General features: G+C 54.1%; 1 protein-coding gene across 1 annotated transcript; it reads right to left on the bottom strand.

Moving 5' to 3' along the window:
- Nucleotides 1–241: 241 nt before the first annotated feature.
- On the bottom strand, nucleotides 242–1,873 carry LOC309808757 (bone marrow proteoglycan-like; the record flags this gene model as incomplete). The annotated part of the gene is made up of 5 exons (XM_082629350.1): nucleotides 242–300; nucleotides 505–616; nucleotides 904–918; nucleotides 1,144–1,275; nucleotides 1,598–1,873. 5 exons carry the CDS (start codon nucleotides 1,871–1,873, stop codon nucleotides 242–244), a joined length of 594 nt encoding a protein of 197 aa, XP_082485476.1.
- Nucleotides 1,874–3,079: the final 1,206 nt, after the last annotated feature.

Here is a 3,079-nt window from a genome sequence, read left to right as displayed (position 1 = left end):
TCTCGGGCCACACAGACCCCACCCCATGCTCCATCCTCCTTGAGGGTGATAACTTCTGTTCCTTTTCATGAAAGACAGTAGGGTGGGGAGGTGTGGTCCTTGTATGGCAGAAAGCTCGTGGGTGGGGCTAAGCAGAGTAGATCCATGATTGGAAGAAAAAGAAATCAGTTTCAGGAAAACAATTTTATTGCTGGGGGCTGGAGGGGAGGGGATGGGAGGAGGCTGCCCACAAAGCTCCAGCTCAGTAGGAACAGATGGTCGGGAGAGCCACGCCACAGGGAGCTCGACGCCAGTGGCCTCCTGTGAAGACGCAACAGGAAGGAGTCTCAGCCTCTTGTTCTCCCTGACTCAGCACCAGTAGGGCCTTCCCCTCTGCCTACCCCACACCTCAGTGGAGGTGAGTCTAAAGAGCCAGGAGGCCTCTCCTGTGCAGGGTCTGGCTCTTCCTGGAGCCTCCGCCCTCCCAGGCCTTGCCATTATTCACCCCCACTCCCACCACCTCACTTCCGGTGCACAGGGTCACACATCTACCAGCGCTGCCCCAGAGCTGGCCAGCAGCCCCGTATGCAAACTTCCAGAGAGTGCCATCAAGCCAGCAAAAGCGTGTGCAGCGACCCTAGGGGAGGCAAGAGGGAAAGAGGTGGGCTGGGACACGGGCAAAGGGAAAGCAGGCAGGCAGAGCTGGGACTATCCCTGCCTGACCCTCCCGCTGCCTGCCAGGCATTGGCCCTTAAAGGACCGCTGGACCACAATGGACACAGTCCTGGTCAACTGAAATGTAGATCCACAGTGCTTGTCACCATCACACTCTATGCATTCCAGTGACACCCCCATCCTTTTGGCTCTAACAAGAGGTAGGGCAGGAGTTCCAACCCCACCCTACAGACGAGGAACAAGGCTCACGGTCTTGCCCAGGTCCTATAGACAGTCAGAGACTGAGCAGAACTCGCACCTAAACATCCTGATTCTAAATGCTTGGCTGTTCCCGATGCCTAGGCAGCCCCCTTGTTGTCTCACCCAGGTGTCCATCTATCCCCAGTTCTTCAGGGGATTGTAGAGGAGAAGCACAGACAAATCTGCAGCAGGTTGAACATGGGCTGGGGTCAGGGGGTGCCCCCCACTGAGACCTGGGACCCCTCTTACCCAGCCGGTGACCTGGCCTCTGATCCAGACTTGGCCCTGGTTGATCTGTCTGACTAAGCACTGGATCTGGTAATTAAGGCTGAAGTTGTGGATGCAGATGAGTCTGCCCCGGTAGCACCTCTGGCACGTCAACTGCGGGGCAGAATGAAAGAGGAAGAATGGAGTGCCTGTCCCACAGGAATTCACGTCACCTTAGTCCTGGGTGTCTAAGTCTCCAAAACTCACCCGCCACCCCACCAGCCCCACAGACATTTGAAGGCTGGAGATTAAGATGAAACTTCTGTTTCCGCATGACCCTCACCTCTTACCCCCAACACCTCTGCGGGTCTCAGCCTCTGCTAACACCCCCAGGGTCCTCAGTGCGGAAAATGACCAGCGACACAGAGGCTGGAGCCACCAGCTCCCCATCGCCGGCCACTCACCTGAGCATGAATAAAATTCAGGGCCTCCCCACCAGGAGGAAGCGGCAGGTCTTGCATCCAGGGATGCCCTCCAGTTTTACTGTGTCCTCATCCTTAGGACCCTGAAGGTCCCTGTCTACCTCATCCAAGGCTGCGATGGACTCAACAGCCCCCTCTTCCCTGGGGGCATCTTCACTTCCAGAGCCCCTGTCTTCCTCTTCCTCTAGCAGCATCGGCTCCTCCACAGGGACCCCCTTTGCCTCACTTTCTGGCACCTCCCCAACCTGAGGCAGGGTGTCATCTCCCAAGGGGCTCTCAATGTTGGACATTTCAGTTCCTGGCAAGAAGAAAGGCCTAGTGCCCCTCCTTCACATCTTCCCCTCTTCCTCCCCAGAACCACGGACAGCTCCCTCCTGGCCCCAGGCATTTGCAAGCAGAGCCCTGGAAGAAGAAGAACCCGGAACAGAGCCCACCCCACCCCAGGAGAAGCCAACCTCCCACATGAGGTCCTGGTGGTGACGGGCATGAACTTAGAGTCAGGCAGTTGTGGGTTTTGTTCTGGTTCCATCATCTACTAGCTTTAGTTCTTCATTTGTGACATGGGTATAGCACACCACATACCTCATGGGGATGCTATGAGGATTAAAGGAGATAAGGCATAGAAAACGCTTTGCACAGCACACTCGGTGAGCTCAAAGTAAAAGAAGTGATCATTTGATCATCGTTTGCATCTTGCAGAAAGGACAACATTGAGAATGTCACAGTAGAACCAAGACTGCAGACATGCAGATGCCCTGAGGAATCCCTTCAACTCCAGCTCTAGAGTCCCCGCTCCTTTCTGTGCAGAGATCCTGAAATAGGGGATGGCCAGAGAGGAAGGGGGTTATGTGACTCTGACCGTATAAACTATAGAAAGGAGTCAAGTAGAGAAAGAAAGGCTGAAGGTCAAGGAGACTTTCTCAGATGAAGAGCTGAAACTGTCCCAAGTAGAAGAGCCAGAAGTAGGTGGAGTTCCATTTTGGCTTTATCCTGCAATGGAGAGCAGAGTTGGACACACACACACACATACACAAGAGCCACACCATTAGGGGACCTTGAGAGGGAGGTGGAGAAAGAGAAAGCATGAATAGAAGTCAAGATGGGATGGAAAAGCTACTGCTGTGCCCACGCCCTGATGCTCTAGGACACTGAGACCTCTTTCTGAATAGAGTGAAGCAGACCATGAGGGGCAGCCAAGGCTGACTTTCCTGTGGGCTTGGATGGGAAGAAGGGAGTATTACCTTTCTTTGTTTGTACTTAATGGTCTCCGCAGAGTCTACGAAAAAAGAGAGGATCAAGACAACATGATTGTTGGCCTTCTTAGGAACTCGCAGCCCTTGGAAAGCATGTCTCCTCTTCAAAGCTCAGAAAGCCACACACACCCTCGCATCCTCCATGCTCTGCCTTCCCCAGCCAAGGAGAGCTTTCACAGAGCTCAAAAGAAATGTGATAGGCTGAGGCTGAGAAGTCCTGACCCTGCTGACATCTGAGAGCCA

Source organism: Mesoplodon mirus (genome assembly GCF_964341445.2).
Source record: "Mesoplodon mirus genome assembly, chromosome: 7".
Lineage (NCBI taxonomy): Eukaryota > Metazoa > Chordata > Mammalia > Artiodactyla > Ziphiidae > Mesoplodon > Mesoplodon mirus.
This window is presented reverse-complemented; position numbering and strand designations above follow the sequence as displayed.